The sequence below is a fragment of the Orycteropus afer genome, unplaced genomic scaffold, assembly GCF_000298275.1.
Source record: "Orycteropus afer afer isolate SDZICR_OR568_19922 unplaced genomic scaffold, OryAfe1.0 scaffold00311, whole genome shotgun sequence".
Taxonomy (NCBI): domain Eukaryota; kingdom Metazoa; phylum Chordata; class Mammalia; order Tubulidentata; family Orycteropodidae; genus Orycteropus; species Orycteropus afer.
The window spans coordinates 3,448,101-3,475,605 of NW_006921898.1; the positions used below are offsets into that span (position 1 = coordinate 3,448,101).

Genomic DNA, 27,505 nt, shown 5'->3' on the forward strand with positions numbered 1-27,505 from the left:
TGCTAGAACCAAGTGTTAATATGCCTTGGTTCAAGGGATAGAACGTTAACCAAAAGGATGGCAGTGACAGTGGAACCATGCTGCTTGAAGCTCTGGTTTGCATCCTGCCACCAACTTGTTCAAATGACAAGCTCCTGCATCTGCCTCTCAAGAATGTCTACAAAATTAGTGGTAATAGCACTGTTGCTCTGGGTAAAGTGGACACTAGCATTCTGAAACTAGGCATGATGGTCATCTTTGCTGTAGTCAATGTTACCACTGAAGTAATGCGTGTTGAAATGCACCGTAAAGCACTGCCTGGGAATAATGTAGGCTTCAATGTTAAGAACATCTCTGTCAAAGATGCTTGTTGTGGCAATGTGCCTGGTGACAGCAAAAATGACCCACCAATGGAAGCAGCAGGCTTCACTGCTAAGGTGATAATGCTCAATCACCCAGGCAAAATCAGTGCTGGCTATGCACCTGACCTGGATTGTTACACAGCTCACAATGCTTGCAAATATGCTAAGCTCAAAGAGAAGATAGATCACTTCAGTGAGAAGCTAGAAGATGGCCCCAAATTCTTTAAGTCTGGTGATGCTGTCATCATAGACACGGTTCCTGGCAAACTGATGTGTGTCAAGAGCTTCTGACTATCCTCCTCTGGGTAATTTTGCTGTTTGCAATATGAGGCAGACGTCTGTTGTAGGTGTCATCAAGGTAGTGGACAAAAAAGGCTGCCAGAGCAGGTAATGTTACCAAGTCTCCTCACAAAGCTCAGAGGGCTAAATGAGTATTATCCATAATGCCTACCATCTTAGTCTCTATCAGTGCTAGAAGAACATCTTACAAAGGACTGTTTCAATTGGTCATGTAAATTTAATAGTAAAACACTAATGAAAGATAACAATGCATCATTGTAAAACCTTCAGAAGGAAAGGAATGTTTTGTGGACCATTTGTTTTTTGTGCGGCAGTTTTAAGTCATTAGTTTTCAAAATCAGTACTTTTTAAATGGAAATAACGTAACCAAAAATTTGTCCCAAAATTTTGAGCTCTACTAAAACAAAGTTTAATGAGGAAAAAAAAGATTATGACACAAGCTTTTAAATAAGATTGCATCTTATCATTTGAAAGACAATTATCCCTATTTACACACATACAGGCTTACATACAAAAAACCCAAAGAATCCACACACAAAAAAACAAGCTACAAAAGCAAAACTATTTGATCTTTTAAAAAATTCAACACAGTTGCAGCATATAAAAAACTTACCATGCACATAGTAACTATCAATTTAATAAAATAACTGTACTGAAGAAATAAATACCTTAAATGAAAGCATATGAGGTAAAGATATTTTTTTAAAAAAAGAGCTTAAAACATCAAACATTAATTACCTCTGGTACCCTCACCATCTCTTACAACTATCCATTTGCTTTCAGTAACTGTGGTATCAAAATAGAAATCTGAGACATCCTACAAGTCTGTAAGGGCAATTTTAAAACAATTCTAAACTACACACATTTTTCAGTTATATAGTCTGAAGTTAAATTAAAAAAAAAAAAAGGGATATTAAATCAATTTTGATATACTACTCCTAAAAATAAATGAATGGATAAATAAACTATTCAGCTAAATCTGTATTGGGGTATATATGAAGACCAGTTTAACAATGTGACACAAAGACTAAAATATTCCTAATGAAACAAAAGACTTGGCTTGAAATTCATTAAAAGAAATAAATATAAAAACGTACCTGCCAAGTAAATTAAAATAAACAAAGTTTGAACAGTCAAATCGCAAATGAAGAATGTACATACTGTGGTAAAGAAGTTTTAATAGAAAAGTAACAGGGTAAAAATAAGTATGAAAAAACTGCACTTTCTAAGTTAAGGGTTAAAAAAAAAATTCTAGGTCTCAAGAGATTTTTCAAAACAGTAAAACACAAAGAAGAAATAGCAAAAAATGTAAGCTGCCCTAATAAAAAGAACTTTAGAAATCACCAGTTCTCTAAAGTTGCCACAAAACCAACTCTTTTCAGACAAGTCTTCCTGCACTGACGCATCAACATCATAAGACATGGAATCATGGATATTTAAGTGGTTGGACTTTTTCTTTTTTAATTTTATTGTGATTTGGGTGGAAGTCAACAGAGCAAATTCATCTTCCATACAGCAGTTCATGTACATTTTGTCTCATGACATTGACTGCAAAACCCCACAATGCAACAGCTCTTTCCCCACTTCCTCCCTAAAGACACCTCTTCCCTGTGTCCTTCCCTCCCATGCATTCCTGCCCCCGAGCTGTGCCACTGCGCCTTGGTGCGTACACAGCCCTTTTATTCTCCCATGATTGATCTTTCCAAAGAGTGTATCTACCTAATGTAAATGTTCAGCTCATATGCCTGTCTTGTTTTGCCGGAAGCCACATGAGTGGGTTCAATTCCAGACCTAAGGGCAGCTAGGGGCTACAGTCTAAGGGGTTCCACCAGGCTTTATCAGCTAGCAAACCTGATTCCTTTTTTCTTTTTTTAATGATTTTGAGTTTTGTTCCATATTGTTCTTCCTCTCTATCCAGGATCTCCTACATAGATCCCCCTCCGAGTAGAAAATATTGGTAGTCAGGCACCATCTAGTTCGTCTGGTCTCACAGTTGTATAGGCTAAGGATCACATGGTGTACCAGTCCCTTAGACTAATTGTTTCCATGCATCTTTGGTTTTCTTCATTCTTTTGCTCTGGACGAGAGACACCCATGATTCCATCTAGATGGCCGCTTGCAAGCTTTTAAGATGCCAGTCGCTACTTTCCAAAGTAGCATATGAAACAACGTTTGATGTAATATGTTATGCCAATTGAGCTTGATGTTCCCTTCCATCATGGTCCTGAGCCCACAGGTCTTACTACTTGCTCCCTCTCAGTAGCTGGCTGTGCCCAAGAAGCGGCTTCAACCTTGTCCCATGTCAGCTCTACAATATACCTGGGGATTCTTATAGAACACACAAACAGAATTACAAAAACACTGTCTGTGAACCCTATATACGGTCATGGAGACACTCTTCCCTGCACAGACATACCTAATCATTCAGCCTGTCCACCCATATGTCAATGTTTGTCATCACTGACTACACAGTACTGTATGTGCAAAACGGTTCATCTTTGTTGTCTGTACCTCCCTGTACCTCTCTTTATGTCTTCCTTTTCCTCAATAGCCACTGTGTTGATCACTCGCATTTGGTACACTGCTCTTCCCTTCACCCAAATCAATACTTGTCTATGTAAGTGGCTGGACTTTTTAAAGGATTAAAGAATATTTAGTGTCAAAAAAGGACTGAATTATAATTCTGAGGTCTTTAAGGTGCTAATTTGTGCTAATCCTTTCAGCACATTAAAACAATTATTCATGATTTTATCCAGCTGAATAAAATTGTGTTGTGATACTGCATAAGGTGGATGAACTTGGAGGACATCATGCTGAGTGAAATAATTAATCACGGAATGACAAATATTGTAAAAAGTTTATATATGGAAGAAAATTTTCTTTGTTGGTTACTAGGGGTGGAGGGGAAGGGAGGGAACAATGAGGAAAAAAAATTCATCTTGTCCTATTTTCTGCAATAAAAACATATACAAATTGGCAAAAGAAAAAGAATTGTGTTATTATGGTACTTAATATACAAAATTAGAACTCAGATTTAGGAAACAAAATGAGTTGTACCACTGCCATACTACTTAAGCCATTTTAAATCTTAAAGACCCTGTGAGATTTTTATGCCCTTTTTTGGGACTGATTACAAGCATTTAGTGACTTTTATATATCTTCAATGGCTAATGCTCTTTGGAATTTATCAACGAAGATTCAATGACATTTAGTCCAAGAAAAATTAAGTTGAGAGAAATGGTGCCAAATCAATACCTCTTCATTCTTTGTTGAAATTCGCTGCCGAAAACTCACAGGCTTCCTGTTCTCATCCACTTCATAATCTTCCTCATTCATCCATTCATTAAAAATATCAGTATCCAAAATCCATTTCGCATGAACCTAAAAAAAGAAGGAAACATGAACATCTACATAAATAATTACATCACTCAAGGTTTTAATAAACCAATGTATTAAAAAGGAAAGAAGCTGGTTTATTATTCCCAAAGCCTCAGTTCCATAAAACAGATTAAAAACTTAAGATTAGTAGTAACATGTGACTGGTAATTTCATTTTTACTAATTTTTATTCTCTAGCTTTTGCTGAGCAAAGACAGTAAAAAAGTATATAGTATAAGAAAAATTGCCTCAGGAACAAGAATATTATTCTACGAAATCAGATTCCACAACAATTTCTAAAGTAAATATAGCTTCAGAACACATACTAAGCAAAATAAAAGTTAAATTTATTTTAAAAGCTTATGTATATTAGTAACAAAATGATTAAGATCTGTCATTATTTTTACATTAATGACATTAACAATGATAATGCAGCAAACACACTTACTTATTCTGAGCATAACTCATTTAACACCCAATTGTTGGAATCAACTCAATTGCAGTGGGTTTGGATTTTCAGTATCATGCTAGAAATATATTACTATTAATATTAGCTCCATATAGCACTTACCAAAAATTTAAGAAATCTTATCAATGAAGACACAATTATTTCATGTAGTGTAACAATAACAAAAGTTGCCTATTTGAACTGTGAAATGTAGCTCAACTGTAAACAAACACTGATTTCAGACATATTCAAATGTGAAAAACCATATATATTAGAATCAAAGAAATGTGGTAAGATATTCAATTATAAAATGATGGGTCTAAAATGGTAGCATAGTGCCTAAGGCACTTGACTGCTAACCAGAAGGCTGGGCGGTTCAAACCCAACAGCCACTCCTCGGAAGGAAGGTTGGGCATTCCTACTTCCGTAGTGATACTACCTCAGAAACCCAAGGAGGGGTCGCTATGAGTCGGGGCCGACTCGATGGCAAATAACAACAACAACAACAACAACAACAAAATTTAACCAAGATAGACTAGGATCCAGAGACAAAATATAAGTACTAAATTTCACTGAGGAAAGTTTATGAAGACATTTTACCAAAGAGTAAATGTGATCAGTAAACCAATATAAAGAACAAATTCAATATTCAATACATTCACATATTCAAAACACACTCTATACCAGTAAAACAATACTATAAGATATTTGGCCAATACATTGTTAAGAAGAGCTCGGGTGGCATAGCGCCTAAAGCATTTGACTGCTAACCAGAAGGCTGGTGGCTCAAAATCACCAGGCACTCCTCAGAAGGATGTCTGGGCAATCTACTTCCAGAGTGATGCTGCCTCAGAAACCCAAGGAGGGCTCACTATGAGTCACATCCAACTTGACGGGCATGAGTTTGGTTTTGTTTTGGACACTGTTAATACAATGTTTTTCATCTTCTCAAATGTCTATCCAACATTTACTGAGGAATTCTAAATGTCAAAAATTGAGCTAAAGGCTGAAAAACAAACACAATAAAGATACTGTATTAAAAAAACAAAACAAAACATAGTAACAGCCAGAGTACTCAAAGACAAGGTTGATGATCTTAGATCAAAACCACATAAAGAAGACATGTAAAGTAATTGTAACACAAGGAAATGCAAATTGATGTAATTTACTGTAATGAAACAGCCTGAAAAGAACAAACCAGAACAATTTTACATAGAGATTTCTGCAAAAACCTGAGGAGCACTGGAGCCAAATATGATGATGCTTCATGTGAACGCCTCAGACTGAGATGCTAGTGGGACTCAAGACAGAGAAATCTAAGAATGAAGGTAGAGCACTTCAAGACAGACATGTGGATTGCCAATGGTATGAACCTAAACCACCTTAATCTCTCTGGAGTCAATAAAATATTCCTAAACTAATATTCTTTATGAATTTTTTTCCCAATGAAGAAAAAGTGATTATGTCTAAAATATAGTCATAGTATATAGTCACAGACAGTGAGAACAAAGACAAAACAAAACAAAACGCGAGAGTTTACAAAATTCATACCCAACAGAATATTACAAAACCGTTAAAAGTAACAGTTGTAAATATTGTTCAAACCATAAACCAAACCAAACTCACTGACAACAAGTCGATTAGATTCAGTGACCCCTCCTTGAGTTTCCAAGGCGGTATCTCTACAGAAGTAGATTGCCCAACCTTCCTTCCGAAGAGTGGCTGGTGGGTTTGAACTGCTAGCCTTCTGGTTAGCAGTCAAATGCCTTAGGCACTACACTACCAGAGCTCCTATGAGGGCAGATATTGTCTTAGTCTTCACTGCTCCCAGTGCCCAATAACATATATTTTTCTAATAATAGATTTAAAAATACATGTATCTCATTGCAACAATGTTATTTACTACTCACCTTCTCATAAAAATTACAAGCTCAGTTTTAAAACAACACTTAACCGATAGAAGTTTTGAAATTAATTATACAAGCAGCAATATATTTTCATCAGTTTAGCTTAACTAGTAAGAAATGTCTGCCTTGAGCACTGGACTCTTTTAACAACTATCTATATGGTATCAAACTGATAACAGCAACTCAAAAGATTAGATAGTAAACTTTATGGAATAGTGAGTTTATTTTCATCAAGGACGAACAACTTGAAATCAAGGGTGAGAATGGCTGTACAATGTGAAAGAAGTAACTGATGTTACTGAATCATACATAGAAATTACTGAATTGATGTATGTTCTGTTGTGCATACTCTTTACAACAACAAATAAACTATTAAAACACACAAAGACACAAAGTATGTGGACTCACATTTCCTGATTTTAAATATTATAGGTGGCATAGTGCCTAAGGCATTTGATTGCTAACCAAAGGCTGGCGGTTCAAATCCAACAGCCACTCCTCAGAAGTAAGACTAGGGAATCTACTTCTGTATAGATACCACCTCAGAAACCTAAGGAGTCGTTGCTATGAGTCGGATCTGACTCGACAGCAGTTAGGTTTTTCATTTTATTTTTTTTAAAAAAATATAGCTGCAGTAATCAAAATAGCCTTGTACTGGTGTAACAACAGACACCATAAAAAGAACTCAGAGTCCAGAAATAAACCCACACATCTGTGGTGACCTGAATTTTGACAAGGGTGCTAAGCCCACCCAATGGGGGAAAGAAGAGTTGCTTCAATAAATGATGTTGGGAAAATTGGAGTTCCATGTGTAGAAAAATGAAACAGGATTCTTGCCACACTGTACATAGAAACAAATTAGAAACCTAAACATGTGAACTAAAACCATTAAATTCTTAAGAGAAAAAGCAGGGCAATGATACCAGACTTAGCTTTCAACAGTTATATTACCTAATATAATAACAAAATTACAAACCACAGAAGAACTAAATGCAACATCATAAATTTAAAAATTTTTGTTCATCAAAAGACTTTAAAAAAAAAAAGACTTTACCATAAAAGTGAAAAGACAAGGTATTTACTGGAAGAGTATCTTTGGCAGACATATATGTGAAAAAAAACTAGTAATTAAAAAATACATAAAACTTTGACATCTTAACAGCAAAATGACAACCTAAAGATAAAAGGAACAAACGACTTGAATAGACATTTTACAGCACATTCAAATGGTCATGAAAAGATGAAAAAACATGAAAAGATGTTGGACGTCATCAGCTATCAGAGATATAAATCAAAACCATAGTGAGATACCATCTTTTTCCCACTACGACAGTTAAGACTAAAACAAACAAACAAACAAACAAAAAACAGAAAATAAATATGATGACAAGGTGGTGAAGAACTGCAACCCTTACATACACTGGTGGTGGTAATGCAAAAAGTGCAGGTGTTGTGGAAAATTGTGGTGGTTCCTCAAAAAAAGAACTACCACATGACCAGCAGTTCTATTCCTAAGTATATACCCAAAAGACTTGAAAGGAGAGACTCAAACAGAGACTTGTACACCAATGTCCACTGCATCACTATTCACAATAATCTAAATGCCAATCAACAGATGAATGAATAAACAAAATGCAGTACATACATACAATGGAATAATATACTCAGTCAGAAGGAGAAATGAAGTCTTGATACATACTACAACATGGACGGAACAGCAAGATATTATGCTGAATGAAGTAAGTCAATCACAAAAGGATAAATGTTTCATGATCTCACCATATATAAAAGACAAGAAAAGGCAAAAATCCATGCAGACCAAAGTTTACGAGTGGTTACCAAAGGTGGGAGGGATGGAGAAAAAGGGGGTAAACGGTGATAGCAATAACTTGTTGATTAAGGAAAGGGTTGCAAAACTATTAGGCCAAACCAAACTCACTGTCACAGAGTCAATCCTGACTCATAGCGACCTGTCCTTCGGTTTCCAGACCCTTTCTTGGGTTTCCAAGGCGGTATCACTACAGAAGTAGATTGCCCAACCTTCCTTCCAAGGAGTGTCTGGTGGGTTTGAACAACCGGCCTTCTGGTCAGCAGTCAAATGCCTTAGGCACTACGTCACAAGAGCTCCTAAAAGTATTATAACTGCTCTCTGGTGGAACTACTGAAACTATGGCCCCTAGCTGCCCTTCAGGTATGGAACTGAACCCACACCTGTGGCTTCCAGCCAAACAAAAGACAGGCATATGAGTTGAACATTTACCTGAGGAAGATACACTCCTTTGTAGAGAACAATCATGGGGGAAAGAAGGGCTGTTTATGCACAGGGAGACAGCTCGGGGGGCAGGAGTGCACGGAAGGATGGACACAGGGAAGAGGTAGCTATCAGGAGGATTGGGAGGGGAGCTGTTGCATTGGGGTAAATTGTAGTCAATGTCATAAGACAAAGTATATGTGAACTGCTGTATGGAATGTGAATTTGCTCTGTAAACTTTCACCCACATCACAATTAAAAAAAAAAAAGAAAGAAAAAGTATTATAACTGCTGTTGTAAACTACATACCTATAAAAGGTGTAATTCGCAAAAGTTCTGTAATGGATGTATTTACTACAAAAAAAGAGTACCTGGCAAGGCTCTTTATATACAACCAAAAACCTCATGGGATTTGGTTTCTTGGTTTGGAGGTTTAGGGTCATGACACATTGGAACATTCAGTTAACTGGCCTAATAACACCTTTAGTGCCTCTGTTCTACCACCGAGTTCATTGCACAGTGCTTGGGGGTGTAAAAGCTTGCATGAGGCTAAGACTCAACAATTGGTCTCTATTCACTGGGAACAACAGAGGAAGAAGAGTCAGGAATAGGAGGAGGATACACAATACGTGTGGCTAACTGCCTGCCTCTAAGAACAACAGACTCTTTTGCTATGAGTCCAGAAGAGCTGGATGGTGCCTGACTACCGTTACTGAACATTTTGATCAAAGATTCGATAGAAGAATCCTGATCAAAAGGGGAAAATGCGAAGCAAAATTTCAAATTCTCATGGCCTCCAGACTTTCTAGAGCCATGAAGATTGGATGAACCCCTGAAACTACTGCCCTAAAACAACCTTTAAACTTTTATGCCAAAAATAACACATGAAGTCTTCTTAAAACCAAACAGGAGTTTGGCTTAACTAGTACTAACTTCTTCCTTGAGCATAACGCACTTTTAATAGCTTTCTGTATAGGATCAAATTGACAACAGCAACTTGAAAGATTAGATAGGAACTGTGAGGATAGTAAATTTACGTTAATGAAGGAGAGTAACTCAAAAAAGGAAAGTGAGAATGGCTGCACAACTCAAAGAATGTAATCAGTATCACTAAATAGTACACAAAGAAACTGCTGAACTGTTGTATGTTTTGCTGTGTATAGCTTTAATAACAAAATTAATGAAATTTGTTAAAATACGTATTTTATTGTGCTGCCACTGAGGATGGAAGCTCTGGTGGCATAGTGCCTAAGGCATTTAACTGCTAACCAGAAGAAGGCTGGTGGTTCAAACCCACCAGCCACTCCCTGGAAGGAAGGCTGGGCAATCTATTTCCATAGCGATACCACCTCAGAAACCCAAGGAAAGGTCGCTATGAGTTGGATGTGACTCTAAGAAAGTGTGTTTGGTTTGGACTGGCCACTGAGGATACAAAGTGATTTTCAATGTATGACCTAAGAAAAATCATTTTTAGACTATCAAGAATTCAGGTCGGATACCAAAATTAGGCAAAGATGCCACCGGAAAGGAAAACTACAGACCAATACAACTCACAAATATAGATACAAAAATCTTCAACAAAATCCTAGCAAACAGACTCCTACAACGTATCAAAAAAAATAACACATCATGATCAAGTGGGATTCATACCAGGTACACAAGGATGGTTAAATACTAGAAAAACAATCATCATCATCCATCACGTAAGTAAAATAAAGGAAAAGAAACACGTGATCTTATCAATAGATGCAGAAAAGGCATTTGATAAAATCCAATATCCATTCCTGATTCAAAAAAAAAAAAAAACTCAGCAAAATAGGAATAGAAGGGACATTTCTCAACATAGTAAAGGGCACATAGGCAACCAACAGCCACCATTATTCTCAATAGAGAGAGACTGAAACCATTCTCCTTGCAAATGGGATCCAGACAAGGAGGGCCTCTATTGCCACCTCTATTTAACACTGTTTCAGAAGCCCTAACCATGGCAATAAAGCAAGAAAGGGAAATCAAAGGCATCCAAGCAGGGAAGGAAGAAGTAAAACTATCCCTATCTTCTGGAATTGAACCCACACCTGTGGCTTCCAGCCAAACAAAAGGCAGGCATATGAGTTGAACATTTACCTGAGGTAGATACACTCCTTGGTGAGAACACTCATGGGAGAAAGAAGGGCTGCTTATGCACAGGGAGACAGCTCAGGGGGCAGGAATGCATGGAGGGATGGACACAGGGAAGAGGCCACTACTGGGAGGAAGTGGGAGGGGAGCTGTTGCATTGTGGTAAATTGTGGTCAATGTCACGAGACAAATTGTATGTGAACTGCTGTATGGAAAGTGAATTTGCTCTGTAAATTTTCACCCAAATCGCGCACGCGCGCGCACACACACACACACACACACACACACACAAAACTATCATTATTATCCCCATCTGCAGATGGTATGATCTTATACACAGAAAACCCAAGAGACTCAGCAAGGAAACTACTGGAACTTAGTGAAAGATTTAGCAAAGTAGCAGGATACAAGATCAACATACAAAAATCAGTTGGATTCCTTTACACCACCAAAGAGGTCTCTGAAAAGGAAATAAGGAAGTCAGTACTATTTACGATTTAAAAAAAAAAAATCAAACTCACTGCCATCAAGTCAGATCTGACCCACAGTGACCCTTCCTTGGGTTTCCAAGGAGGTATCACTATGGAAGTAGATTGTCCAATCTTTCTTCCGAGGAGTGGCTGGTGGGTTTGAACCACCAGCCTGGTTAGCAGTCAAGTGCCTTAGGCACTACGCTACCAGAGCTCCTTATTCAATCTATATGCTGAGCAAATAATCTAAGAAGCCAGACTATATGGAGAAGAACATGGCATCAGGATTGGAGGAACACTCATTAACAACCTGTAATATGCAGATAACACAATCCTGCTTGCTGAAAAAGTGTTAAACAAAGAAGTCACTTTGAAAACTAAGGTGTCCTTAACCCAATACAAGGTACTTTCAATCGCCTCAGACGCATGTGAAAGTGGGGCAATGAATAAGGAATACTGAAGCAGAGTACAGGAGCTCTGGTAGCATAGTGCCTAAGGCACTTGACTGCTAACCAGAAGGCTGGCAGTTCAAACTCACCAGCCACTCCTCGGAAGGAAGATTGGGCAATCTACTTCAGTAGTGATACTAACTCGGAAACCCAAGGAGGGGTCGCTATGAGTCAGGGCTGATTTGACAGCACATAACAATAACAACAACGAAGCAGGTACGTGCTTTTGAATTAGAGTTGGCAAAGAATACTGAAAAACACACAGATTGCCAAAAGAATGAACAAATCTGTCCTGGAAGAAGTGCAGTTGGAATGCTCCTTGGAAGCGAGAATGGCTAGAATTCATCTCACCTACTCCGGTCATGCTGTCAGAAAGGACCATTCCTTAGAGAAGGATATTATGCTTTGTAAAGTAGACGGTCAGAGAAAAAGGGGAAGGCCCTCAACAAGATGTAATGACACAGTGGCTGCAATGATGGGGACAGGCACAGCAAGGATTGTGAGAACGGCACATGAATGGGCAGTGTTTCATTCTGTTGTACATAGGATTGCTATGAGTTAGAGCTGATGCAACGGCACCTAACGACAACAGATTGGGAAAAAATATTCAGCAATGACCTATCTAACAAGGGACTTATCTCTGAAGTTGATAGAAAACTTCAACACTCCAATATCAAAAGGACAAATAATCCAATGAAAAATGGGCCCATGAATAGACACTTCACCAAAGAAGATATTCAGGCAGTCAACAAATACACAAAGAAATGTTTGCAATCATTAGCCATTAGAGAGATGCAAATCAAAACAACAAGGAGATACCATCTCACTCTAGCATTAGTAACAAAGTTCAACAAGACAGAAAATAACAAATGCTAGAGAGGATGTGGAGAGATTGGGACTCTCATATATAGTGGTGGAAATATAAAATGATACAACCACTGTGGAAATCATTATGGCAACTCCTTAAAAAGTTGTAATTAGAAATACCATTTAATCTAGCAGTCCCATTACTAAGTATATATCCTGAAGAAGTGAGAGCCAGAACACTAACAGATGTAGGCATACCCATGTTCATTGCAGCACTATTTACAATAGCAAAGAGATGGGATGGAAACAACCTAAATGCCCATCAACAGAAGAATGGATAACCAAAGCATGGTACATACATACAATGAAATACTTTGTAACCGTAAAGAATACTGGTAGAATCTGTAACACTGCATAATGTGGATGAACTTGGAGGACATTATGCTGAGTAAAATAAGTCAATTATAGAGGGACAAATACTGTGTTAGTACACTATTGTCAAAAGTCAAGGAAAAGTTTATATATGGGAGGAAACTTCCTTTGTTGGTTACCAGGAATGGGAAGGGAGGGAAAATTCCTAGATAGGTTGAAAAAATATAGACAGATGGATAGATAGACTGATAGACAGATATACCAAAGATTATTAGTGTTTACCAGGAGTGGGAGGGAGGAAGAAAGGGGAAGCTTTGGTCTATGGGGCATTGAGTTTATGCTAATTGTGGTGGAGTATTTTGGGAAAGGACAGCAATAATGGTGGCACAACATGAAAAATGTCATCAATATCGCTGAGCTGTAAATGAGGAAGTTGTTATGTTGGTGAACGTCTTGGTGTGTTTTCACAATAAAAGCTTAAACAAACAAACAAAAAAGTCTGGGCTGGGACTTGCAATACAATATGACCAAGACAACAGAGAAAACAGTTCCAACTGGGAACCCAGAGCCAGTACTTGGGAGCCTGTATCTTACTATACACCAAGTCAACCCTACAGGCACAGTGGTTACAAGCTCAGCTGCTAACTGAAAAGGTTAGCAATTCAAATGCACTAGCAACTTGAAAGAATAGACAGGATTTTAAGAGGGCAGTGAGTTTATGTTGAGTCAAAGAATTCAGAAAAGGTAGGTAAGAATAGTTATACAACTTGAAGAATGTAATCAGTGTCACTAAACGGTACATGTAAAAACTAGTGAGCTGATGTACGTTTTGCTGTGCATATTCTGACAACAAAATAAATTTAAAAATATAGAGAGTGAGTTTAAGAATGAATCACTACAAACAGAGAAAAAAATTACTTCTGAAAGATTAGTAGTGAGGAAAGAAACTCAGCTTCAGTATTTTTCCTCTGCAAAGGATAATGAGTTGCTCTAGCATCAAATGGGGGAAAAATCAAATTTCCTACCTCATACCATATTTAAAAATCTACATTAAAAACCATAATAGGTGATACAGGAGAATATCTTGATGACCTCAGGATAAGATGCCACCTCATATTCACTACCTAGGCAAATACCACAAAGTCAAGAAACAGCATGCACTGACAAAGATGAGAGCAACCAGAAAACCTGCATACTACTAGTAAAACGAATGTTTACAATGTGGAAAACACAGCATTGTTTAGAAGATGAGTATGTGTACTGCCTATCAACATATATAGTAAGAGGTATGTTCAAGAAAGTTCCTAGTGCTTATCAAAATATTCTGAAGTGGAAACGACATACTCATCAAAATATACTGTAGTATATATTTGTACAAGGAGACAGCTCAGAGGACAGGAATGCATAGGGAAGGACACAGGCAAAGGAAACACAAGGAGGACATGGGCAGAGAGTTGTTATATTGTGAGGGGATTGCAATCAGTGTCATGAAACAAAATGTGTGTGCACTGTTGTATGGAAAATTACTTTCCTCTGTGAACTTTCACCCAAATCACAATTTAAGGGGAAAAAAGAAAGAAAGAAAGAAAAAAGCCATCCCAGAGGCAGAAAGGGGATCTTATACCATCAAGAAAGAAGCCCAAGTGTATCTTTTGGACCCGAGATCCTTGCACTGAACTTCCTTAACCGAGGAGCCAGAGAGAGAGCTGTAACATTTTGCTCAGATGGGCTAGAGATGGCAGCAGTGAAACTACAGCAGCAGAGGTAAGAGAACCAAGAGAGATGCTTGAGACAGAGCTTGCTAACCCATAGAGCAAGAAAGGTGAATGCCCTCGGGCAGGAGGCTTGCTGGAAGAGAGGGGTGCCTCTGTGAACACCTATCAGCAGAGCTAAAAAGAGTTTTCTAACACTTGCCCAAGCAGGGAAGAAGCCAAAGGGCCACAGGATCTAGACACCGAGGCTAGAGAAGTCTGCCTGCTTGCACAGCTGAAAAGACATTGTTCCGATGGAAGAACTGTATTCTGAGTTGTTCCTGATCCTGAACTGCCTGAATTGTTACCTATTATACTTCCCTAACAAATCCCACAATCGTGAAGGAAAAAAAGATATATTGCGGTACAATCATATAAAAGATTATTTGTATTACTAAGCCTGTAATATAGATGAAATCTCAGGAATATAATTTTTTTGGGGGGGAAAAAAAAATCAAGTCACGAAAGAACACAGTATATTCCCATTGACAATAAACCTGAAAAAGTATTTGTGCAGGTATATATATACACACAGTAAAATTTTACTGAGAAAAAGATAAACAAAACATTAACAGAATACCCCAAGAGGGCAGGACACAGGACAAATGCAAGGATTGCTTCAAAGTTAATGGTCATTTTTGTTTTTCCATTGAGTGGTGGGAATTCTCCACTGTTTGTTTTGCTGTAATCCTTTTCTATTACCCATGCATTTTATAAATATTACTAATATTCACCATTTTAAAAATTAAGTGCTTTATTTTTCACAGCAAAACAACCACAGACATTGCTTTATAAAATAATGTAGAAAAGGATGTCCAGTTCAAATTTTCACAGAAATCCAAATTCAGAGATATTCTAAAAAACTGTCTGACATGCTTAAAAAATGTCAGTGTCCTAGAAGACAAAGAAAAGCGGAAGAACTGCTCCAGACTAATGAGACCTACTAACTACACGCTATATAAGATGCAGGGTTGGATCAGGGGAAAACTTCCTATGAGACAAGTGGTGGAACTAAAACATAAGTCTCACAGTTAATTAGATTTATAGTATTGTTTCAAGAAAGAGCTTCATAAATGAAATAGTTAACACTAAGAATCTGGGAAAAGGGCATAAAGTTGCACTCTGTACTTTTCTTGCAACTTAAAAATTTATCTCTACATTAAAAGTTTACAAGTTAATACATCAATTTTTACCATTATAAAGAAAATTACTCATAAAACAACTATATTATAGTAAAAAGTTATACAGGCATTGCTTTCAGCCTTCCTTAATGACACTAGCAATTATGTTCAACTTCATTCTTTACCTCACATACTCTCTGTTACCTCAAACCACAGGGAGACTTGGCTTTGCAATCTACTAAAATATTACTACAGACCTTTCACTTACAATGTAGATAATGATGTGTTAATGGTGGTGAATAGCTCTTAAATGGATGGCAAAAAAGAGAGATCATCACTCTGTACCTCCTTAAAATACTGTTGTGGGAAAGAGCTATTAAGTTAAATTATGATAATGGTTTTTAAGAAAAGGATGATTCACCTTCCATGGTTTTTCTGGAATTGGTGGATCTTCAATTTCAGCATCAACATCACTGCTGTGGACCCAAGTATCATAGCTATAAAAGAAATTTAAAAAAAGGAAAAACAAATTAGAACCCAAGTTAATTCATTAAGAGATTTTAATCATATACTAAAGATGTATTTTAGAAATACTATTAGAACCTAGTAATAGCAAGTTAAAAAGACACTTTTGTCTCTATCTCTCTGCCAAGAAAATGGTTCTTTAGGTCACCAATACCCTTAACAATGCTAAACTGAAAAGTTCAAATCTCAGTCCACATCTTATCCAATCAACACACAGAATTTTAAACACTTCATCATTCTCTCCCCAAAGCAATTCCGTCACTTGGTATCCAGAACAGTACTTATCATCTGGTGCTCCTCCTAGCCCTTCCTCAGCCTCTGCTGCCAGTTTCTCCTCTTTTCCCACACTGCTTCAACTCTGGGGGGCCTGAAGCCTCAGTTTTTTTTTTTTTTTTATCACTCCTCTTCTTATCTACTCATTTCTTTGGTAATCTATTTAGTCCTATGGCTTCACAGACATACTGACAACTCATATCTCCTCCCTTTGCTCTGCATTCTGGACTCATGCTTCCAGTGGCCAATTTCAAATCTCCCATTTTTCATGTCTAATAAATCATCATTCTGTACCTCCTTAAAATACTGTTGCATACTCAAAATTTTTGTAGTACTATCCTGCCATCAATGTACCTTAGCTGATCACACCCACCGTAGTCAATGCCAGCTCTATCAGGCCAAAAGCCTTGAAGACATCCTGGACTCTTAATTACATTCTATAGCCAAATCATCAGGAAATATTATCGGCTCCACCTTCAAAATGTATCTCGTATCTATTTCTCAACTCCCCCCCCAATTCTGTTTACCAGTTTCCCTGCTTCTACTTTTGGTCCCTACAGTTAATTTTTTGCCCAATAACCAGATTGATCCTCTTGAAAACAAGATAATACCATATTACTCCTCCGCTCAAAACCTTCCAAGGCCCCCAACTAACTCAGAATGAAAGTCACAATCATTACAGTGGCTTGCCAAGACTTCAAGATTGGATCGTATGCCTGTTGCTATGACCCCATCTACTGCTCTGCTCCCTGCCTCATGTAACTTGAGCCACTTGGGCTTTAGTGGCATTCTTTCAAGATGCTAGGCAACTGCTGCCTCATTTCCTTCGCCCATGTTGCTCCCTTCTGCCTGGAGTGCTCCTCACCCCACCCCACCCCACCCCCAATATCCATATGGCTTATTCCACCATTCCCTTACTTTCTCACATCTGTGTTCCAAGGTCACCTTATCATTAAGGTCCAATTCACTGATATAAAATTAAATCATCAGGGGAAATGGCAATCAGTAATCCAGATAGGAAGCAGGAAGACTGCTTTTTGTACACTGAGGGAATTGCAACTAATGTCACAAAACAAAATGTGTATAAACTGTGGAATAAACCAAACCAAAGCAAACTCACTGCCGTAGAGTCGGATATGACTCATAGCGACCCCTCCTTGGGTTTCCAAGGTAGTATCACGAAGGAAGTAGATTGCCACATCGTCTTTCCAAGGAGTGGCTGGCGGGTTTGAACTGCTAGCTTTCTGGTTAGCAGTCAAGTGCCTTAGGCACTATGCCACTACACTGGCCAATAAGCTATTACAAAGTCAAGCGATACCTAACAAGTATGGTAGCAACCACTGGTTTCCTTATAGTGACTACTCAGAAGTCAGTTCAAAAGCACAACTCTATGTATCTATAAACAGAACTCTGGTAAGTTTTCTTAGAAGCAAATCCAAAGCATCTCAAAGAGAGAAAAGAGCTGGTGATCTGCTCTTATAAAGATTATAACCCAGAAAACTCTATAGGGCAGTTCTACTCTGTCCTAAAGAGTCGTTATGAGTCAGAATTGATTTGCTGGCATACAACATCACATCACATCAAGTTCTCAAACAACATTTAAATATGAGCTGGGACAAAAATTTCCTTTGCCAGTTAACCAAGTATACCAGGTAAAAATTACAATGGGAGGGGGGGGATAACTTCATATTCTTTTTGTTGAAAGGCTCAATTAGAAAATATAACGTAGGCAGTACAGGGCACAGGTACAGAGGATATCTCTACATATGTATTTTTATGTGCCACAAACATACCTATGAATATAATAAGCACAAAGAGGGCAAAGTTATGGAAACTTCTTAGTCATAACCAAATACTTTGAAGGAATGAGACAGTGGGCATGAGGGCCCAGTTTTGGGTAAGGTCAACTAGCATAACGTAGTCCACAAAGACATTGCTCTACATTCTACATTGCTGAGTAGTGACTGGAGTCTTAATAGCTTGTGAGTGGCTAAGGGCTAACTATTGGTCTTTCCCATCTGAAGCAAAGAAGATGATGAAAACCCAAGATACATGGAAACAATTAAACCAGTGAACTAAGGGACCACGTTGAAACTCAGCCTCCACAACTCTGAGACCAGAAGAAGTAGATGGTGCCAAGCTGAAGGGATCACAATATGAAGTCCCAGATAGAGTGGGAGAAAAATGGAGAACAAAACTCAAAATTATTAAAAAAAAAAAAAAAAGACCAGACTTACTGGTCTCATGTGGACTGGTGTAACCACCAAGACTATGGCTCTTAGACACCCATCAAGTCCAGTACTGAACTCAAACCCTGTGTTTCAACTTTCAGCCAAACAACAGACAGGCCTATAAGATGAAAACTAATACCACAGAGGAACTCAACAATCAACCACAAGAGATCAAAAGGGCAGCTATTTGCCTGGGGATAAAACCAGGAAGGCAGGAAGGGACAGGAAAGGAAGACAAAGGAAAATGGAAAAGGAAGAAGTGGGAAGAGTACTGTTATACTGTGGAGGTTGCAATCAATATCACACACAAATTCATACAAATGTGTATGAATTTTGAATGGAAAACCAATTTACTCTGTAAACTTTTGTCCAAATCACACACAAAATATCACACACACACATGACATAAGTAGTACAGGACACAGGCAGCAGTTAATTAAGAAACTGAACTAATGAGGCCTTTTAAGAAGACAAGACTTGCACTAGGCACTACATCTTTTTTCATAATGACTAGGTTAGCAAAAAGGCTAATGTACCTGATACAAATTACATCAAATCCTATACTTATCTGGCTTATCACCACACATTTGAGTTTCTATCTAAGTGCTTCGAAGGGCAAAGAGCTTTTGTATAGTAGTTCTTATAATATAACCAAACACAAAAAAACTCACTGCCACAGAGTCGATTCCAACTCACAGCAACTCCCATTGCGTTTCTGAGGCAGTAAATCTTTACAGAAGTAGATTGCCCAGTCTTCCTTCTGCGGACTGGATAAGTTCAAACTGCCAACCTTCTAGTTAGCAGTCAAATGCCTTAGGCACTGCATCACTAGAGCTCCAGTTTATTTTAACAGTGTCAATGATCACTGCCTTCAAGTTTTGTGTTATGGATTCAACTGTGTCCCCAAAAATGTGTCAACTTGGTTAGGCCATGATTCTCAGCATTATGTAATTATCCTTTATTTTGTGATATATTTATCCTAAGTGCTGCGAAGCTAATGAGGCAGAATTAGAGGCAGTTATGTTAATGAGGCAGGATACAATTTATAGTATTAGGCTTTATCTTAAATCAATCTCTTAAGAGACATGAAAGAGATTAAACAAGTGAGCAAGGCTGAGAGGGACCTGACTATCACAAGAAGTGCCTCTGAACTCAGGGTCCTTGCAGTGAGAACTTCTAAAACCCAGGGGAAGATTGATGCCAAGACACATGGAGATCTCAAAGGAATGCCAGGCCTACAAATATTGAAAGGAAACAAGGACCTTGCCCCACCAGAGATAGAGAAAGCCTTCCCCTAAAGCTGGCATCCTGAATTCAGACTTCTAGCCTCTTAAACTATAAAATTTCTGCTTGTTAACGACATTCACCTGTGGTATTCTTGTTATAGCAATAGTAAGTAACCAAGACACTTTGTTACTAAAAATGTTTTGTACAAAGCATCTTTAAAAATTGTTCACATACAGTTGTCAGTTATGCTTCAGAAGAGGTTGATTACCTAGTTGACTTGATTTGGGTCCAACTGACTTAATTTGCATAAAGACTGAATATATTTATTTACATATTTCCCTCTTTAAAAAAAAAACATTTAAAATATAGTTACTCTAATTGATTAACTGAAAAAAAAAAAAAAGCAGAGATATTACGTATCTCTTGATTTCCGAGTACACACCTCTGCAAAAGTGATAAGCTCTCCAAAACTGAGCTGGAATCTGATCAATTGCTAGAGTCAACTACCATTTAAAAAAATAAATAAATAAAAACCCAGAAATCTGTTAAAGTACACCACAGTAATATAAACAAATGAAAATCTAAACTTGGCTAAATTCTATGGGATGTCCAGTTTGGCTTCTTAAATTTAAAAATTACAAGTGGAGGTGGGAAAGAAAAAGAACCTATAAATTAAAACATACTTAAGATCTTCATCAATGAATTCTACTTTAAATGAAAATTAATCAGTCATAAAATGTATCATTTATATGACAAGTGGAAATATGAACAACAAATGAGTATCTGGTATCAAGGAACTATTCCCTCCCCCCTTTTTTTTTTTTAAGTTTTACAGTGGTATTATAGTGACTTTATCTACGAGTTCTTAATCTTTTAGAAAGGAGGTCTGGTGATGCAGTGGCTAAGGCATTAGATTGCTAACCAAAAGGTCGACAGTTTGAACCCACCAGCCACTCCACAAAGAAAGATGAGGCAATCTCCTTCCGTAAAGATTTACAGCCTGGGAAACTCAATGAGGGTTGCTATGAGTCAAAATCAACTCAACAGCAGTGAGTTTGTATATGCGTGTGTGTGTGTGGGGTAAATTTTAGAAATGCATGCTGACTATTTCTGATTGAAATGGTATAGTTGGCATCTGCTTCCAACAATACCAGAAGGTGAGAAACAAATGGAACAGAGGTGAAGGACAACTGAGCTGACCTGAAAACTCACAATGGAAAAACTCTCCATTTGACATGACAATAGTGAAACAAACATGAAAGAAGCTCTAGTGCAGATTTAGGAACATGAAGTGCATGAAAGGCTAGAGCTATTCCTTTGTACCCTGTTGCTGTTAAGTGTCGTTGAGATGGTTCCGACTTATAGAGACTCTATGTACAAAAGAATGAAACAAAGCCTGGTCCTGCACCATCATTACAATTGTTACCAAGCCTGAGCCTATCACTGCAGCCACTGTGTCAGTCCATCTCACTGAGGACCTTCCCCTTTTTCGCTCTTTACTTCACCTAGCATGATATCCTTCTCCAGGGATTAGTCCCTTCTGACAACATGACCAAAGTAGAGACAAAAAGAGACCAAAGAGAATCAAAGTCTCACTTTTAAGAAGCACTGAGGCTGTACCTCCCCCCAAGACAGATTTGTTCATTCTTCCACTAGTCCGTGGCACTTTCAATATTCTACAACACCAGAATTCAAATGCATCACTTCTTCTGCAGTGTTCTTTATTCACTGTCCAGCTCTCACATGAATATGAGGCTACTGAAAATACCATGGCTTGGGTCAGGCTCACCTTAGTCCTCAAGGTGACATCTTTGCTCTTTAACACTTTGGAGAGGTCTTTTGCGGAAGACTTGTCCAATCTCTTGACTGTTGCTTCTATGAGCACTGATTGTGGATTCAAGGAAAATGAAACAACTCCAATCATTTCACCATTTACCATGACATTGCTCACTGGTCCAGTTGTGAGGACTTTCCTTTTCTTTATGCTGAGGCTGCAGTCATTGATCTTCATCAGTTAGTGCTTTAAGTCTTCTTCACTTTCAGCAAGCAAGTTATGCCATCTGTGTATCACAGGTTGTTAATGAGTCTTCCTCCAATCCTCATGCCACGTTCTTCACATAGTCCACCTCCTCAGATCATTTGCTCAGCACACAGAATGAATAACAATGGTGAAAGAATACAACCCTGACATACACCTTTATTGATTTGAAAACACAAAGTATATCTCCTTGTTCTGTTTGAATGACTGTCTCTTGGTCTACCATGAGCACTATTAAGTGTTATGGAATACTCATTCTTCACAATGTTATCCATAATTTGTTATAATCCACACAGTCGAATGTCTTTGCATAATCAATAAAACACAGGTAAACATCTTTCTGGTATTCTCTTCTTTCAGCCAAGATCCATCTAACATCAGCAATGATATCTCTTGTTCCACACCTTCCTCTGAATCCAACTTGAATTTCTGACAGTTCACTGTTCATCAACTATTGCAACTGCTTCTGAATTACCTTCAGCAAAATTTTACTTGTGTGTGATATTAATGATAATGTTCAATAATTTCCACATTCTATTGGATTACCTTTTTTCTGGAATAGGCACAAATATGGATCTCTTCCAATAAGCCAGGTAGCTGTCTCCCAGATTTAATGGTATAAAGGAATGAGCACCTCTAATGCTACATCCATTTGTTGAAACATATCAATAGTTATTCCATCTATGCCTGGAGTCTTATTTTTCACCAATTCCTTCAGTGCAGCTTGGACTTCTTCCTTCAGTATCATTAATTCTTGATTACATGCTACGTCCTGAAATGTTTGAACATCAACTACTACCCTTTTGGTACAATGACTGTGTATTCCTTCCATCTTCTTTTGATGCTTCCTGCATCATTCAATATTCTACCCACAGAATCCTTAAATATTGCAACTGGAAGCCTGCATTTTACTTCAATTCTTTCAGCTTGAGAAATGCTAAGCATGTTCTTCCCTTCTGATTTTCTAACTCCAGGTCTTTGCACATTTCATTATAATACTTTACTTTGTCTTCTTGAGCTACCTTTGCAATCTTCAGTTCAGCTTTTACTTCATCATTTCTTCCATTCACTTTGGTTACTCTCCTTTCAAGAGTAAGTTGCAGAGTCTCTTCTGACATTCATTTTGGTCTTTTCTTTTTTTTTTCCCTGTCTTTTAAATGACCTTTTGTTTTCTTCATGTATAATGTCCTTGGTGGCACCCCCAACTTGTCTGGTCTTCTGTCACTGGTGTTTAACACATAAAATCTATTCTTCAGATGGTCTCTAAAACCAGGTGAGATATACTCAAAGTTGTATTTTAGTTCTTACGGATTTATTTTTCTTCAGCTTTAACTAGAAATATGCTCATATTCCATATGTCTGTGCCAGTTGGCTCCTTGCCTCGTTCTGACTGATGATATTGACCTTCTCCATTATCTCTTTTCACAGATAGCAGTCAATTTGATTACTGTGTATTCCATATGGTGAGGTCCACATGTGCCTTTTATGTTGTTGAAAAAGGGTATTTGCAATGAATTAAGTCATGGGTCTTGTTAAATTCTATCATGTGATCTCAGGCATCATTTCTATCACCGAGGCCTTATTTTCCAACTACTGATGCTTCCTTCATCTTTGTTTCCAACTTTAATGTTCCATCAATAGTAATTATCAGAGTACCTTTGACTGCATGTTTGATCAATTTCAGACTACAGAAGTTGGCAAAAATCTTCAATTCCTTCATCTTTTGTTCTGGTGGTTAGTGGGTAAATGTGAATAATAGTTGCAGTAACTGTTCTTCTTTATAGATGTATGGATATAATCCTATCACTGATACCATGGGACTTCAGGATAGATCTTGAAATGTTCTTTTTGACTATGAATGTGATACTATACCTCTTCCATTGTTATTTCCACCATAATAGACCATATGATTGTCTGATTCAAAACGGCCAATACCAGTCCATTTCACCTTATGAATGCCTAGGATACTGATCTTCAAGAGTTCCCATTTGTTTTTCCCAACTTCCAATTCTCTAGGTTCATACTTTGTACATTCCATGTTCTGATGATTAACGGATGTCTGCAGTTATTTCTTTTCATTTTGAGTCACGGCATATCCAGAAATGAAGGTCCCAAAAGCTTTATTCTATTCACTTCCTTAAGGTCAATTCCACTTTGAGGAGACAGTTCTTCCCCAATCATATTTTGAGTGCCTTCCAACCTGAGGGGCTCATCATCCAGCACTGTATCAGGCAATGTTTCCTTGCTCTTCACAAGGTTTTCGGTGGCCTATCTTTTTTTATCCCTCAGAAGTGAACCTGGCCATGTCCTTCTTCCTAGTCTTAGTCTAGAAGCTCTTCTGAAACTTGTCCTCCATGAGTTGTCCTTGCTGATATTTGAAATACCAGCAGCATACTTTCCATCATCACAGAAACATGTAAACCACCACAGTACAACAAAATCTATTCTTCAGATGGTCTCTAAAACCAGGTGAGATATACTCAAAGTTGTATTTTAGTTCTTACAGAACAAGTGGTACTCTGTACCCTATGCAGGCATTAATAGTAAAGTCAATGAAGATAATCATTCTCACTCACATATACCTCTTGTTTATAATATTCCTTATTCATATTTTTGATGCTGAAGCACAGTATGAGTTATGACATATAAAATGAGCAGTAATAGTGGGGAAATAAAACTTCACTTTAGATATAAACTGTTTCACTCTTAACAGTCTAGCTATGACTAATAGATTATTAAAGGTTAAAAAAAAATTTAAAACCAACCAGTCTTGGTTGGGAAAAAATTTTGTCTTTTTCTTTCTTGAAGGAAACCACCAGGCTATTTCCATACTGAAGAAATCTTTTGGAAAATACAGGCAAAATACCAGTTTACTGAGATAAAAAAAAGCCATGTGACTTCCCTGGATTCTACAATTAAAATAAGAAAAGATCAATGAAATATTCAATAAAATGAGAACAATGACTGATTCACACAAATCAACAAAGCTGTCACTACTCATAAAATTAAATTATATAGAAATAATTCTGGTTTGCTTTGACAAAAATATTTATACCAGATCTTGAAGCATATCAACATTACCTGTCTGGATAAAACCCCCAATGCACTAGCACCTGTTTATCTTTTCTCATCACCGGTCTCAACCACTCTTCTGAAAGGGGAAAAAAAAAAAAATTCAGTCAAATTGACAAAAAAATGAATAAACTATTATACAACCTTAAGTTTTACCGAAGCTTTTCAGTCCACTAGTTTTGGAGGGGGGAGCACAGATAAATTTTTTTCTTAATTGAGCACTCTCTATGACATTAAGGAGAAATTTCTCAGCCTGCGTACTGCTCTCTAGATTCTAAACCCAGAATCCATCACTTGGCAAAACCAACTGCCCATTACAGTCAAATGCTCCTCTCTGACTTACCTGCCTGACTCTCACCACAATCACTATATTCTTTACTGCCTCATATCCTGTGTAGGATCTGTCCTCCATTTTTCTGTGAAAGTTTACGATGACTATACACCTTTCAAGATCTAAGTCATGAGGCAGGACTCCTTGATGAAATGCTTTCCTGACTATGCTGCTTCCTGCACATTCAGTTTCTCTAGTATCCTATAGCACTTTACAGTTCTACATCAAAGATTTTGTACCAGTTAATACTATTTTCATTACTCTTTAATTACTTCATACCTATTAATTTAACCCTTCCAGCAATAATGGTAAAGGAGCTCTAGTGGTTAAGGCATTTGGCTGCTAACCGAAAGGTCCAGTGGTTCAAGCTGCTCCATGGAAGAAAGATGAGGCAGTTTGCTTCTATAAAAATATCCAGCCTTGGAAACCCAATGGGGTTCTCTATGAATTGTAACTAACTTCATGGCAGTGAGTGAACATGATTGTAAACAATGTGATTGTACATGCTGTAGTTATTTTTTCTTTCTTGTTTCTTTTGTAATGATAGGTGCAAATTACACGATCAACCGATTTTTACAGACTTCAACCAATAAACTGAATTAATTCTACCTTTCAGCACTGATTATCAAGTACTTTCTTGGTAATCTTAATCAGTCCTACTTGTTACAGGAAAGTTCTGAAGTTGACTCCTTGAAACCCAAGAAACAGCAGAATAGTAAAACTAAGGAAAATTACCTCATGGAGTTTTCAGTGCCCATTTCAGTGTGAAACAGCCCCAGCTTCAGGAAGTAAAGGTATGAAGTCCCCCTGCCTGTGCTCTTTTCAAAGCACTCCACTGCTCCCCTTACATGAGGCTCATTCCTTAATACGATATCCTAACATGGCCTACTTCTGTAGTGATACTGCCCTGGAAACTCAAGGAGGGGTCGCTGTGAGTAGGGTCTGACTCAACAGCACATAACAACAACAACAACATGGCCAAGGAACATAAAACATGCTGTGAGGATGTGGAGAATTGGAAATTCATGAGATTATAAAATTAGAAACTCAGGGGATTGTAAAATGGTGCAGCCTTTGTGGACAAGAGTATGTAGCTCAAAATGTTAAAAATTGAGTTGTTATATGACCCAGCAATTCTACACTTAAGTATGTAAGCAAAAGAACTGAAAACATTAAGTCCAGACAAAAACCTGTACATGAATGTTAATTAGTAACATTATTCATAATAGCCAAAAAGTGGAAATAATCCAACTATCCATTAACTGATGAATAGATAAACAAAATGTGGTATATCCATACCATGGAACATTTTTTGCCATAAAAAGGAATGAAGCACTGATAATAAAAATAAAAAAAAAACATTGCCGTTAAGTCAATTACGACTCCTAGCGACGCTTTTTAGGAGAGTAGAACTGTCCCACGGGGTTTCCAAGGCTGTAAATCTTCACAGAAGCAGAATGCCTCACCCTTCTCCCATGGAGTAGCTGGTGGGTTTGAATGCCAACTGTTTAGTTAGCAGCCAAATGCTTTAACCACTATGTCTCCTTTCAGTTATGCTAACTTGAAGAAACCAGACACAAATGGCTGTATAAGCTGTATAATGTATTATTCCATTCATGAAATGCCCAGAATAGGCAAATCCAAAGAGAAGAAAAGTAGATTAGTGTTACCAGTCACTACAGTGACAAGGGGAAAGAAAGGGAGTAACAGGTACTGGGTATGGGTGATGAAAATTTTGTACAGTCAAATAGTAGTAACAACTCTATAAATACCCTAAAAAATCACTGAACTGTACAACTTAAAAAGGTGAATTTTACGTTACTTCTATCTCAATGAAAGGAGCTCTGGTGGCGCTGTGGTTAAAGTATTGGGGCTGCTCACCAAAAGGTCAGCAGTTAGAACCTACCAGCCATGCCGCCGGAGATAAAGAAGGCAATCTGCTTCCGTAAGGATTTATAGCTTGGGAAACCCTATGAGGCAGTTCTACTCTGTCTTACAGGATCCCTGTGAGTCAGAATTGACTCGATGGAAGTAGGTTTGGGTTTGAGTTTGTATCTCAATGAAGGTGTTATTAAAAAAAAAAGAGAGAGAGAGAA

The 27,505-nt window shown here is 37.7% G+C and overlaps 1 protein-coding gene across 1 annotated transcript in view; it reads right to left on the reverse strand.

The window, feature by feature from the left end:
- SMARCC1 (SWI/SNF related, matrix associated, actin dependent regulator of chromatin subfamily c member 1) overlaps positions 1–27,505 on the reverse strand; it is a 200,353-nt gene that overhangs the window by 105,760 nt on the left and 67,088 nt on the right. Inside the window, exons 8-10 of the mRNA XM_007951765.2 lie at positions 25,088–25,157; positions 16,134–16,209; positions 3,897–4,022 (exon numbers count right to left, since the gene is read on the reverse strand). Of these exons, the coding sequence (XP_007949956.2) occupies positions 3,897–4,022; positions 16,134–16,209; positions 25,088–25,157 (272 nt within the window). The remainder of the gene's footprint in view (positions 1–3,896; positions 4,023–16,133; positions 16,210–25,087; positions 25,158–27,505) is intronic.